Source organism: Aotus nancymaae, unplaced genomic scaffold, assembly GCF_030222135.1.
Source record: "Aotus nancymaae isolate 86718 unplaced genomic scaffold, 86718_ANA_hifiasm-v0.15.2.pri h1tg000011l, whole genome shotgun sequence".
Lineage (NCBI taxonomy): Eukaryota > Metazoa > Chordata > Mammalia > Primates > Aotidae > Aotus > Aotus nancymaae.
The window spans coordinates 30,765,144-30,776,136 of NW_026988422.1; the positions used below are offsets into that span (position 1 = coordinate 30,765,144).

The 10,993-nt window shown below is 47.5% G+C and overlaps 1 protein-coding gene and 1 non-coding gene across 5 annotated transcripts; one reads left to right on the forward strand and one right to left on the reverse strand.

Annotated features, from left to right (window-relative positions):
• Window positions 1-405: 405 nt before the first annotated feature.
• TRNAR-ACG (transfer RNA arginine (anticodon ACG)) lies at window positions 406-478 on the reverse strand. Its single transcript has one exon. It is a non-coding gene; the product is annotated as a tRNA-Arg (tRNA).
• A 281-nt stretch (window positions 479-759) lies between these two features.
• On the forward strand, window positions 760-9,629 carry PRMT5 (protein arginine methyltransferase 5). 4 transcript variants are annotated; one of them, XM_021674863.2, is made up of 17 exons: window positions 760-945; window positions 1,575-1,693; window positions 1,985-2,070; window positions 2,555-2,689; window positions 3,383-3,495; window positions 3,644-3,693; window positions 3,904-4,067; window positions 5,442-5,603; window positions 5,765-5,842; window positions 5,937-5,995; window positions 6,082-6,204; window positions 6,291-6,466; window positions 7,314-7,423; window positions 7,639-7,732; window positions 7,906-8,022; window positions 8,225-8,289; window positions 9,105-9,629. In XM_021674863.2, exons 1-17 carry the CDS (start codon window positions 836-838, stop codon window positions 9,255-9,257), a joined length of 1,914 nt encoding a protein of 637 aa, XP_021530538.1. In that variant the 5' UTR covers window positions 760-835; the 3' UTR covers window positions 9,258-9,629. The 4 variants fall into 4 exon arrangements, with proteins under 4 accessions (XP_021530538.1, XP_021530539.1, XP_021530542.1 ...); XM_021674864.2 differs by having other exon boundaries at window positions 821-1,030; XM_021674867.2 differs by lacking the exon at window positions 1,575-1,693 and having other exon boundaries at window positions 821-1,030.
• Window positions 9,630-10,993: the final 1,364 nt, after the last annotated feature.

Below are 10,993 nucleotides of genomic sequence, written 5' to 3' on the forward strand. Positions count from 1 at the left end.
CTCCACGCCAGGCAATTTCATGACTGCTGCCCACTGAAATTCCTTATCGTGAATTCCTTTTCTCTATCTTGAGGTGTGTGTGTGTTTAGGCGTTTATTTACACCTTTTGTGTTTGAAACAGAATCACTAGGAAGTAGTAGCTGAGTTGCCACAGTTTATTTTAATATGTAGCATTGTAAAGTGACAAAGCCCATTTTAATAGCACCAGCCATTAACCCAGTTTTCTCAATTGACACAAGAAAAACACCTCTGAAGGTAGTTACGGGAAAACCTGACATTAGATGACTGCGGAACCCAACCAACCTAGGACCTGAAAATAAAAGAGTGAATATAGTAAAGAAGCTTCAAACTGAGAGGAAAGGGAAATTAGAAAACGCTCATGTAGCAAAACAGAGTCATTCCCCCCGAGCCAGCCAGGAGTCGAACCTGGAATCTTCTGATCCGTAGTCAGACGCGTTATCCATTGCGCCACTGGCCCTGAGATACTTGCGTTCATCTCCGTGCTGTTACTTCAAGGTTATACTGCAGGGTTTCATGGGAGGTGTAGTTTCTCAACGGAATTCGGCAGCTGCACTAAGCATTCTGGGAGATTGAAGTTCATCAGGAACCAGACCCTGAGATTGGTGGATCCGCAGGAGCCACGCCGTACGCCACTGTGCAGCCCGCGGATTGGCGGGAAAAGCCACTCTCCTTCTCTCCCGTTCAGGAGCGGTGGCAGACGCTCTGGTTGTTAAGGCGACTCGTCCCGCCGTCTGTGGGGGGAGGGGCTGTAGTTCGGCTTTGTGATTGGCTACTAGTATCAAGGAATCCCGGCGTGGACAGCGCGAGGAAAAAGATGGCGGCGATGGCGGTCGGGGGTGCTGGTGGGAGCCGCGTGTCCAGCGGGAGGGACCTGAATTGCGTCCCCGAAATAGCTGACACACTAGGGGCTGTGGCCAAGCAGGGGTGAGGGCCGGATCTCCACGAGCGGAATGCTGGGTCCGAACTCGGGGACGGAGAAGGGCAGACTAGTCATCCCGGAGAAGCAGGGGTGAGGGGGTCGGCTAGAATGAGGGCGGGAGAGACTATTACTCTTTGGAGGGGAGGATCCTGGGACCCAGGAAAGTGAGGAAAAGAACTTATGGGGGGCCTGTGGTCACAGTCCAAAAGTTGGGGGAGTTGTCGGGTAAACTCAAAAGGGCCCTGGAGGTCGCGATTATTGTTTGGGAGTGGGAGGAGGTTTTAGGGGGCATGGGAGAGAAGAGGCTAATTTTGACGGGGGAGGCATGGGCGGAACTGGGGCAATCAGGATGTGATGGTCTTGGAAAGACAGTGACACTTGAGGATAAAAAAATTCTGCTTGTGGATTTCCATCGTTTTCTCCTTACATTTTCCATGGCTGTGTTTTGGGGAGAAATTGAGGCACAGTACAGCAGAAGCGATATCCCCCAAGGTGGTCTGAACTCAGCAGCCTAGTGGGGTGAACTGATGGCAGCTGAAAGGGCTGTGGAAAATCAAGATAGCCTAAATCCAGTTGCTTGGCTCTCTGGCACTGCTGCTCTCTTTACATGATTCTGGGTCTGTCGCGGTTGTAGGTTTGATTTCCTCTGCATGCCTGTCTTCCATCCGCGTTTCAAGAGGGAGTTCATTCAGGAACCTGCTAAGAATCGGCCTGGCCCCCAGACACGATCAGACCTACTGCTGTCAGGAAGGGGTAGGGACCATCCCATGTGCCCCTTAATTATTAGAGGCAATAACAACTTCTGCTTTATCGGGGCCCTCACTCTCCTCCTTTTCTGACATGGATATATTTGTTAGTCCCTGGGATATAGATAACTTGTTTTCTCCTTGCTTCTCTATTCTGCACCAGGCTATCCCACTTCTATGTAGAAAAAAAACCTTTGTCTGTCATTTCTACTCTTGAGTTCCTACTAAAAACTAAAAATTGAACTGTAAAGTGCTGAACCTTATTCAGTATTTGTCTTTCTTGGGTGGGGGAGTGCAGACTGGAATACGCTAATTGTGGGAAAGCTTTCTCCATGGATTCGTCCAGACTCAAAAGTGGAGAAGATTCGCAGGAACTCCGAGGCGGTAAGACTGTTTGTATTCTTTGCTGGATCTTTCTAAAGATTAGGTCTGTAACCAAGCTGGGTGGGGAGAGTGGCCCCCTCCCACCCCCAGTAACTTGGTAAATCAATTGAAACAATGAAATTAAAACTATTAGACTGGGAGCAGTGATGCACACCTATAATCCTAGCACTATGGGAGGGAGGCTGAGGCTATAGGATCACTGGAGCTCAGGAGCTCAAGACCAGCCTGGGCAGCATAGTGAAACTCCGTATCTATAAAAAATACAAAACTTAGCCAGGCATGGTGGTGCAAGCCTGTGGTCCCAGCTACTGAGGAGGCTGAGGTAGGAGGATGAATTGAGCTTGGGGAGGTCGAGGCTGCAGTGAGTCAAGATTGTACCACTGCACTCCAGCCTGGGTGACAGAGTGAAACTTTGTCTCAAAAAGAAAGAAAAGAAAGCTATTTGCTTGTTAGCTCAACCTTTTCCTCTTTATCTCCATTTCAGGCCATGTTACAGGAGCTGAATTTTGGTGCATATTTGGGTCTTCCAGCTTTCCTGCTGCCCCTTAATCAGGAAGATAACACCAATCTGGCCAGAGTTTTGACCAACCACATCCACACTGGCCACCACTCTTCCATGGTATAGCTGAGAGGCTCTTTTCCTGCTGCATATTATGGTAGTCAGATTGTATTAAGTGCCTTTTTGTGCCTAGCCATTCAGTGAAGGTTGTGTTTGGCAGAATTTAAATATAAGCATTGCCAGGCACAGTGGCTCATGCCTGTAATCCCACTTTGGGAGGCTGAGATGGGCAGATTGCTGAGCTCAGGAGTTCGAGACCAGCCTGGGCAACGTAGTGAAGCCCCGTCTCTACAAAAAAAAAAAAAAAAAGCACACAACACAATGCAAATTAGCCAGGTGTGGTGTCACACACCTGTAGTCCCAGTTACTTGGGAAGCTGAAGTGGGAGGATGACTTGAACCTGTGAGGCAGAGGTTAAAGTGAGCTGAAATTGTACCACTGCACTCCAGCCTGGATGACAGAGCCAGACCTTGTCCCCCCAAAAAAGGTCAGATTGCCCTGCCCCATCTAAAAGTGGTATGAAGAGAGTTTCAGAACATGTAAATGTAATTATTTTAGAAACTTACATAAGACAAGGCAAATATTTACATAAGGATCTATACTAAGGTACACATTCACTTACAAAATCACAAATTGGGAAAAGCATATAAAGGGATTAACGAGGTCTGGATGAACATTTTTTTAATTGAGGGAAACTTTCTGGACCCAATCAGTTCAAAAGAGAGTTCTAAAAGTGTGAATGTTTATGTGCAGTTCTGGATGCGGGTACCATTGGTGGCACCAGAAGACCTGAGAGATGATATAATCGAGAATGCACCAATTACACACACACAGGAGTACAGTGGGGAGGAGAAGACATGGATGTGGTATGTCCCCCTTTGCTGCTGTACCAGGGTGCAAGGGATAGGGTGAGGGGAAGTACAGAGCGGAACCTGTAGGGAGGTCTCCTTGAGCTATGGTGATTGGTCGGCCATATATAGTTGACTGTACTTTTCTGTATTTGACTCTGAACAGGTGGCACAACTTCCGGACTTTGTGTGACTACAGCAAGAGGATTGCAGTGGGTGAGTCCATGAACATCCTGGGATGGGTGTCGCTTCTCTTACCTGTGAATAAGAATTAGGAATTTTGTGTACAGTATACAATTTTGCTACTTTCCCACTATCTCAGACTGCCTTTCTCTTAAAGAAGTAAACAGATTTTGCACAAAGGAGCAAGGAAGAGCGTCTTGACTGGCAGTGGTTGACAGTTTTTCTTTTGCCTCACTCATGTAGCTCTTGAAATTGGGGCTGACCTCCCATCTAATCATGTCATTGATCGCTGGCTTGGGGAGCCCATCAAAGCAGCCATTCTCCCCACCAGTATTTTCCTGACCAATAAGAAGGGATTTCCTGTTCTTTCTAAGATGCACCAGAGGCTCATCTTCCGGCTCCTTAAGGTGAGTGGTAGAAGGGTTCTAAAGGTGGTCCAGCTATACATCTTGCCTTATTCACCTGTGTATGATTGTTTTCTCCTGTGAGGCTGACATTTTGTGTGTGTTTGTGTGTGTGTGTGTGTGTTGGAGTTTCGATCTTGTTGCCCAGTCTGGAGTACAATGGTGCGATCTTGGCTCACTATATCCTCTGCCTCCTGGGTTCAAATGATTCTCCTGCCTCAGCCTCCGAGTAGCTGAGATTACAGGCATGTGCCACCACGCCCAGCTAAAATTTGTATTTTTAGTAGAAACGGGGTTTCACCATGTTGCTCAGGCTGGTTTCGAACTCCTGACCTCAGGTGATCCACCCACCCTGGCCTCCCAAAATGCTGGGATTACAGGCATGAGCCACCATGCCCGCCCTGAAGATGACTCTTTGGTTTCTGGGTAGCAATTTCGGTGAAGTTGTGTGTCTTGAGAACAAGCAAATGACAGTAGTAGTCCTAGGAACCTTTCAAAAGGAAGCAGACCTCATGAGAACTTTGCAGAAAGTTTCATTTAGGAAATTACAGCAAGGATCCATGGGGCTCTTTGGGTGTTGATGATAATTTTATGGCATAAGAGGAGTTTTTCTTTTTTTCTTTTTCTTTTTTTTTTTTTTTTTGAGATAGGATCTTACTCTGTCACCCAGACTGGAGTGCAGCAGCATGATCTCTGCTCACCGGAACCTCTGCCTCCCACGCTTAAGCGATTCTCCTGCTTTAGCCTCCTGAGTAGCTGGGATTACAGGCGTGCCCCACTACCTCCCGGCTAATTTTTGCATTTTTAGTAGAGACGGGTTTCACCATGTTGGCCAGGCTGGTCTTGAATTGACCTCAAATGATCCACCTGCCTCGGCCTCCCAAAGTGTTGGGATTATAGGCGTCAGCCACCACGCCGCCCAGCATGAAGCCTTTGTTGGTATTGGGACAGATGCTAGAGAACTGTTGGTCTGGGTTGGGTGCAGTGGCTCATGCCTGTAATCCCAGCACTTTGGGAGGCTGAGACAAGTGGCCACCTGAGGTCAGGAGTTTTAGACCAGCCTGGCCAACATGGTGAAACCATGTCTCTACTAAAAATGCAAAAATTAGCCAGGCCTGGTGACACACGCCTGTAGTCCCAGCTATTCAGGAGGCTGAGGCAGGAGAATTGCTTGAACCCGGGAGGTGGAAGTTGCAGTGAGCTGAGATCACACCATTGCACTCCAGCCTGGGCAACATAGCGAGACTCGGTTTTGGGGGAAAAAAAAAAGAACTGTTGCCCTGGGCCTTATTTTACACCAGGGCTCTTTGGCCACGTGCCATAATATTCCAGAATCTTGGTTTGGGGCTGTGTCTGATGGTCTGACTTTTCTTACAGTTGGAGGTGCAGTTCATCATCACAGGCACCAACCACCACTCAGAGAAGGAGTTCTGCTCCTACCTCCAATACTTGGAATACTTAAGCCAAAACCGTCCTCCACCTAATGCCTATGAACTCTTTGCTAAGGGCTATGAAGACTACCTGCAGTCTCCGCTTCAGGTGGGCCTGGAGTGTACTGAGAGGAGGAAGGTGGGGTGGAAAATGTATCTTGAGAGTAGACACCTCCAAATCTTACTAAAGCTCAGAAAGCAGTGTGAAGTTTTTGATATTTTAGTGCATTGTCCTTTGCCAGAAACTATGTACTTTTCCTCATTTATCAGCCACTGATGGACAATCTGGAATCTCAGACATATGAAGTGTTTGAAAAGGACCCCATCAAATACTCTCAGTACCAGCAGGTACTGTGTGGTGCCCAGGGTGAGGAAAGCACAGGGGCAGCATGACCCAGGGAGGATGGGATTACAGCCATGGGATCTTCTCTCCTCCCTCCAGGCCATCTATAAATGTCTGCTAGACCGAGTACCAGAAGAGGAGAAGGATACCAATATCCAGTGAGTGCTTCCCCTCAATCCCAGGGACTTGCGTACCTACATCTGTATATGCCAAGTCTGTTTGACTCTTTCCCTTTCTTTCTTAGGGTATTGATGGTGCTGGGAGCAGGACGGGGTCCCCTGGTGAACGCTTCCCTGCGGGCAGCCAAGCAGGCTGACCGGCGGATAAAGCTGTATGCCGTGGAGAAAAACCCAAATGCTGTGGTGACGTGAGTAGCAACCTGCTTGCTGGGAAGTTAGTCCCCATTGCCAAGTTTCCTTAATATCTCTCCTCACCTTATTATCTTTGTTTCAGGCTAGAGAACTGGCAGTTTGAAGAATGGGGAAGCCAGGTGACCGTAGTCTCATCAGACATGAGGGAATGGGTGGCTCCAGAGAAAGCAGACATCATTGTCAGTGAACTTCTGGGCTCATTTGCTGACAATGAGTTGTCGCCTGAATGCCTGGATGGAGCTCAGCACTTCCTAAAAGGTGCCCCCAGGTTGGGGTATATGTGGAGGGTGATGATGGGTGAGGCAGCAATGTGGGAGGAGGGTAGAGGGTTTAGGGGAAAGTGGGTTGGACCTGGGTCAGATCATATGAGTTTGAGAGCAACTGCTCCACTGCCTCTGCCCTTAGCAAATGAAGCCATCTCTCCAAACCTTGGTGTTCATATTTGTAAAATGAGGGGAGTGGGCCGGGCATGGTGGCTCACACCTGTAATCCTGGTACTTTGGGGGGCCAAGGTGGATGGATCACTTGAGGTCAGGAGTTCGAGACCAGCTTGGGCAACATGGCAAAACCCTATCTCTACTAAAAATAAAAAAATTAACCAGGTGTGGTGGTATGTGCCTGTAATCCCAGCTACTTGTGAGGTTGAGGCACAAGAATCACTTAAATCCTGGAGGAGAAGGTTGCAGTGAGCCGAGATAGTGCCGCTGCACTCCAGCCTGAGCAACAGAGCGAGACTCTGTCTCAAAAAAAAAAAAAAAAAAAAATGAGGGGAGTGGACTCCTTGAGCTGACATATATACCCTGAGTTTAGCCTTCATCAGGAACTTCTGTGGGACTTTGTGACCCCACAAAAGTTAAGGACCACCAGTTTAGACTCTTGGGTTCTTTCAGTTTTAATCTGTGACTCTGTAAATTAACCTAAAAGTAGAATCCTCCCTGACAGTAGTTGGAAGCAGGCTGGCTTAGTAATGTGACAACATGCGTTTGCCTTTCTTCCATGCCCATGCCAATGTTGGTCAGTTTGACATGGGAGGTTTGATCCTTCAGTTAATAAAGACATACCATTTCCCTCCCTCTGGAACTAATTTGAGTTTCCTGCTATGCAGATGATGGTGTGAGCATCCCCGGGGAGTACACTTCCTTCCTGGCTCCCATCTCCTCCTCCAAACTGTACAATGAGGTCCGAGCCTGTAGGGAGAAGGACCGTGACCCTGAGGTAAAGAACCACTCTCTCTGGAAGGAGTGGTACTCTTTAGTTCTCTTATTTTTCTGTATTTGCATCAACTGTTTTCCTCTGCTGGGGATGAAAAAGGAGAAGTTAGGGATCAGGGAAGTGCTAAAGTAAAAGTTTTTTTCATCCTTGGGGAAGAAGGTATCTTTTGTCTGTCTTCCCCAACACATACTCTGTCTCTCTTTCTTTGTCTCTGACAGGCACAGTTTGAGATGCCTTATGTGGTACGGCTGCACAACTTTCACCAGCTGTCTGCACCCCAGCCCTGTTTCACCTTCAGCCATCCCAACAGAGGTAGGTTCTTTTATGGCTGTCCTCTGACTGGAGGGGTGTGGGCTTCTTTCTTCCTCCTTTCTTTTGCTGTCCTTAGTCTGCCTTATCTATGCTTCCTTCCTGGGTCTTGTTCATGTTTTACCAAGTAGTCTAGAGCTTCTGGGGCCGTCAGCCACATAATTCTTTCCTGACAGATCCTATGATTGACAACAACCGCTATTGTACCTTGGAGTTTCCTGTGGAGGTGAACACAGTACTGCATGGCTTTGCAGGCTACTTTGAAACTGTGCTTTATCAGGACATCACTCTGAGTGAGTGTCTTTGGCAGTGGATGGCAGACTATGAGGGTGCACTGCCTGGGCAGCTTATATGTACATGTGTCATTTAGATTTATGGGGAGCCCAGTACTCAGTGAATGGAGATCTTTGTGTGATCAGAGAAGAGACCCTCTTCAACATAGGCAAAAGGCACAGCCATAGAGACCTCTATTTATTCATTATTTTGTCCACACAGGTATCCGTCCAGAGACTCACTCTCCTGGGATGTTCTCATGGTTTCCCATCCTCTTCCCTATTAAGGTAGGAACTGCTTTTAAGACTCTGTAGGTTAAGGAGTAACTTTTGCCTTTGGTGTTGTGCTTCTTTCCTTCTCCCAGGAAGATAGTTGACTATGACTCATGTTCTTCTGATTTCATATGCTCTTGGATCCCAGTGATAGTTGTTGGGATTATTTGGAGTGGCATTCTGCCTGGCTTCTCCACATCTACTCTGGCTACTCTTCTGTCTCTTCTTTACTTTGAGCAAGAGTCATCTTTTAAAAACTCAAATTTGATCTTATCTCTCTTTTTTGCTTAAAACCCTTCAATGCCTTCCCATTGTCTTTAGGATAAAAGTAAAAATCTGGAACATTGCTTGTAAGACTTGGCGTGATCTACTATTTGCCTGCCTTTGCAACTACTGTCCCCTTGCTTACACTGCTTCAGCTTTATGGACCTGCTTTTGGTTCTTCTAATAGTTGATCTTCTTTCTTACCTCAGGCTTTCATGCCTTTCTTTTGCCTGTAAAGTTATTTGCTTGTCTCTTCACACAATTAAGTATCTTCTAGGTCTCCTTTAAACATTTCTATTGTCAGATAAACTTTCTCTGACCTCCTAGACTAGGTTAGTGTTTCCTTTCATAGGTGTTTTTCTAGCACTCTGTACATGTTCCAGCATTCACCATACTTTTGATTATTTGTTCAGTGTCTTATTGTTCAGTATTCTGATAAACTTCAAATAACTTTCATGAGGTTGGGACAGTCTGTCATATTTATCATTTTATCTTCACACCTACCTTAATACATTGCCACATATTTATTAGCTCCACCCTGACCCTCCCTGTCTTTCTTCTTACAGCAGCCCATAACGGTGCGTGAAGGCCAGACCATCTGTGTGCGTTTCTGGCGATGCAGCAATTCCAAGAAGGTGTGGTATGAGTGGGCTGTGACAGCACCAGTCTGTTCTGCTATTCACAACCCCACAGGCCGCTCATATACCATTGGCCTCTAGCCCTGCATGCAAGTGTCCAGAGCCTTGGAAGCAGCTTCAGGTTCTGCTCCTGTAGCACAGAAGGTGCAGTACATCTACGGGCTGTGATTCCCCTTGCCCATCAGAGAGAAGCGTTCAATCTGCTTTCCTGCCTTACATCAAGGTGGGCAAGGGATTATAATTAATTGCAGGGCTCAAGCCACCAATCTGAAGACCTCAGGCCAGGGGGTGAGGAATTAGTGTTGGATTTGAAGCTACGCACAGCCTCGAGAACTCCCTGGAATATCCCTGCAAACATGGGATTTGAACAGAATTTCAGTCCTTCTCTGTTCTTGTTTTGATGGTTTTGTGTAAGAGGAAATAGAAATAAAGTTATAGCCCTTTCCTGCACTACCCTGCTGCCCCCTGCTGCTATTTTCCCACACCTCACTTAGGCCCGGGCATGTTCAGATCTGTGCTCTTAACCTATCCAAGACCCAAAGGGGACTAGCCGTATTCTCTACTTAGGAAGCTGAGCAATTACTCTTGGACTCCTGAATATAGGCCTTTCTGACTAGCTACAGTGAGCTCTTGTCCATTAGAACCTGTGGTTAGGCTTTTCTCTGGGGAGGAGGCATAGAGTTTGCCACCTTGGAGAAAGATGGAATAGTGAATGAACCCAGCTTCTCCTGTATTCTTGAGCTACTGCACTGGCAACTGGTTACCTCTCCTTTGTTACCTCTTGGGAAGACTGGGATCCATCCAGGAATCTCCAGCAAGAAGCTACCTATTTTTTTTTTTTTTAATAAAACCACAGTTACAGTTTGAAGTCCTAAGATCATCTAGTCCAATTTTCCATTTTACAGAGGGAGAATATGAAATGTGTACAATGATGTGATGTTAGCCAAGTCAGAATTGGAAATCAGGTCCTCGGACTCTGGCTTTCCCCATGTTACAACCGGCTACATTTTTGGTAGCTACAGTAGACCACTGAAGTGTCTAGGGGCTCCTAGAGGACCTTGGAAAGTGAGGGTGGACATCAGTTCCTTCTTTCCAGTTAGAGGGCTCAGAGTACTGCTTCATCCAAGGAATCACCTGAAAAACTTTAAAATTTACCCTTGCAGTGGGAAATGGGGCGGGGGGAAAGGGGGCACTGATTTGAACGGAAGTTGCGACCTGTGGGACCAGGCCTTGACAATAGGGCAGAGTGTGGACGAAGACAAGTCTGTGGCAAGACCTGCTTTTCCTAGGTCCCAAGCACCGAGCTCAGGAGAGGTGGTCGGGAGGGTTCTGTAGGTAGCCGGCTCAGAACGGGGATGTGGAGTTTAGGATCTGGACGTGAAGCAAACGCCGCTGTTCTCCACAAAGTTGAACCGGGAAGACCGACGTGACTCCTTCGGCAAATGAGAGCAGGGGTAATCAAGGATGTCAATTGTCCCTCTTCGCTGGCTCCACCCATCGCATTGGTCTAGTCCACACTAGCGCCGGGAGTGGGGTCGGTGGCTTCTTCACTCCCGTTCTCCGTCCCGTTTTCCCCGCCCTCCGCAAGTCATTTAACTAATGAGAGAGTGATGGGCGGCTACCAAAGGACGCTTCCCTTTTCTGAAGTCTGAGGTTAGCCAATCAACGGGAATCCGGTGGTTGCTAAGACACATTTGAGTTTGCTCCACCCATACTTAGGGCTTTAGCCAATGAGAACCTGTACTTTGGACGGTTGCCGCGAAACCAGTGAGGTTACTGCCAACGCCGCGGTGTTTTGGCGCATGCGCAGATTGGGG

Coding starts and splice junctions, on each gene's coding strand:
- PRMT5 (XM_021674863.2), top strand. CDS start 836: ATGGCGGCGATGGCGGTCGGGGGTGCTGGTGGGAGCCGCGTGTCCAGC. Junction 5,996..6,081: donor GAGAAGGATACCAATATCCA/GTGAGTGCTTCC, acceptor TTTCTTTCTTAG/GGTATTGATGGTGCTGGGAG. Junction 6,205..6,290: donor AACCCAAATGCTGTGGTGAC/GTGAGTAGCAAC, acceptor TCTTTGTTTCAG/GCTAGAGAACTGGCAGTTTG.